Raw genomic sequence first — 2265 nt, forward strand, 5'->3', positions numbered from 1 at the left:
ACCACCAGGGTCCCTGGCGGTAGGATCAGACAGGCTACCACCAGGACCAGCGGCGGTAGGGTGGGATGAAGGGGGACGGCGGCCGTTTACGCTGCTGACGTAGATTAGTCTCCTACCGCCGAAGGTCATGGCGGTAGGCTATGTAATCCTACCGTCGAGCCCTATGACGGTAGAAAAGAGGGTCAGATTAAAAAAAAAAAGAATCAAACGGGTCAGATCTGGATAAACTTCAACAAAAAGTTCAAAACATGAAAATTTGCCACCGGGCGGCGCTCAACTCTACCGGTTTCGCTTGCCCCCTCCCAAGGTCTCAACTCTCAAGAGCTACCATAGCACGGCCCATTGCTTGCCGGAGCCCTTCTTCCCCGCTGGAAAATCGGCCGGCCGACATTCTCGAAAAAAAAAAAATCGGCCGGCCGACCGTCCGCCACAAGGTAAATCCTCTTGTCTCGATTTGTAGATCGCCCAAACAATTCTTTGTTGCTCTCAATCCGTCGTCGCTGCTCGCCCCATCTCCTATTTTCGTTTTCCTTTTCTACTATGTTATCGCCGACGCTAATGTTTTGCTTCATCTTCTTGCGCCAAATCCGTACTAATACTTCTTTTTCTTTTTTATTCTCTTACCAACGCAGCGAGCAGCCAGCATGCCGGACAGCAGCGGCGCCACCGTGCTGAACGATCTCCCCGTGTGTCTCGTCGCCGACGAGATCCTGGTCCGGCTGTCGCCCAAGCACGTGCTCCGCTGCCGCGCCGTCCAAAAGTCGTGGCGCGCCGCCACTTCCACCGACAAGTTCATCCTGGACAACCACCGTCGCCAGCCGTCGCTCCCCATCATCCAGCGACACAAAGCGGGACTCTCCCGTTTCGCCGCCGCCGGGGATCACAAGATCTGGCCCGTCATCCGGTACACCTGCCATACAGTTTCCGATATCTCCGTCATACACCACGCCGCCTGCGATGGCCTCCTCATCCTGTCGCGGGAGTCCAGCTTCTACATCTGCAACCCGGCCACCCGCAAGTGCGCTTCCTTGTCACATCCTCCACTGCGGCAAGGATTCAGCGCCGCCACCGTCGTCGCCTTCTACCGGCACCAATTGTCCGGAGAGCACCGCGTGCTCTGGGCGATATACTCGGCACCCATGGCGAGGGGCGCCACGGTCAAGCCGCCTGCTTACTTCGTCCTCCCGGTGGGATCTGACCAGCCGAGATGTGTTCAATGGCCGACAGATCTAAGGAATTTTCCTGCTACCCGGTCCTCGGATTGCCCACCAGTACACCATCGTGGTGGCCTGCACTGGGCACTGGGCCTCAGCATAACGGTATTCGACACCGTGACCGAGACATTCCGGCAGATGAGCCACCCGGCACAGTTGCCGGGTGACATGGTGTTATTGTTCGATCTTGGTGGCGACCTTGCTTTGCGCCGCACGTCCGGCGACTGCGTCACTCTAGACCTTTGGGTGCTGCAGGACTATGATGCCGAGACGTGGGCATTTCGATACCGGATTGACTTGCGGGTGATGGAGGCATCACCGCCGCTTAATTTGAGTGTGGAGCATGTCCCTATGATGGCTGTGATCAATGGCCGTGAGCTGTTGATCCAACATGGTCCTTACCGTCTATTGCATTGTGGCATTGATGGTGTGTTTTTAGGAAATGTGGAAAGCAAAGACCATGAAAACATTTTGAGTCAGTTTGCAAAACCTTTGAAACTCACTAGGCATCGCCTCCAGGAGAGCATGATTTCACTTCCATTGTTTGAGAAACGACAAGATGATGTGAACGAGGAGCCTCCGTTCACAATACTTCTATAAGATGCCGTGCTCTATCTATAATACTTTGGACTCCTTGCTTGCTGTGCCGCTGGAGTGTCTTATCCCATATATGGGCCATGTCTTTTGCTACTTGTTCTTACTATGTCGTAGTAGAACTGAACTATTAGGACTGAGGAAGTGGTGCTTGTGCTATCAACATTTGGTACTTGTTATGCTATCTTCAATATAATGTATATATGTTATGAACTGTTCTACACTTCTACTATACCCTCCCCTGTTTACTTTCAGTTCTCCATTGTCGAAAAGCACAAAATTCTGGAAGCTATCAGTGGTTTGGTGCTCAGCGTAATTTTGTGTTTGATTGTTTACGACAGCGACAAGTAATTCGGTCACTACCACCGTCATGTGTCTGATTGCTACTTCACTACAGCTATTGTTGAAAAAGTTAGCAAGAACTTTGTTGCACTGGCTTTCACCATTTTGGATAAAA

The 2265-nt window shown here is 52.2% G+C and overlaps 1 protein-coding gene across 1 annotated transcript; it reads left to right on the top strand.

The window, feature by feature from the left end:
• Nucleotides 1–630: 630 nt before the first annotated feature.
• On the top strand, nucleotides 631–2037 carry LOC123073707 (uncharacterized). Its single transcript, XM_044496761.1, has one exon. It carries the CDS (start codon nucleotides 645–647, stop codon nucleotides 1812–1814), a length of 1170 nt encoding a protein of 389 aa, XP_044352696.1. The 5' UTR covers nucleotides 631–644; the 3' UTR covers nucleotides 1815–2037.
• Nucleotides 2038–2265: the final 228 nt, after the last annotated feature.

Source organism: Triticum aestivum, chromosome 3D (genome assembly GCF_018294505.1).
Source record: "Triticum aestivum cultivar Chinese Spring chromosome 3D, IWGSC CS RefSeq v2.1, whole genome shotgun sequence".
Lineage (NCBI taxonomy): Eukaryota > Viridiplantae > Streptophyta > Magnoliopsida > Poales > Poaceae > Triticum > Triticum aestivum.

What these genes read in the sequence shown, in the direction of transcription:
- LOC123073707 (XM_044496761.1), top strand. Translation starts at nt 645, where the DNA reads ATGCCGGACAGCAGCGGCGCCACCGTGCTGAACGATCTCCCCGTGTGT.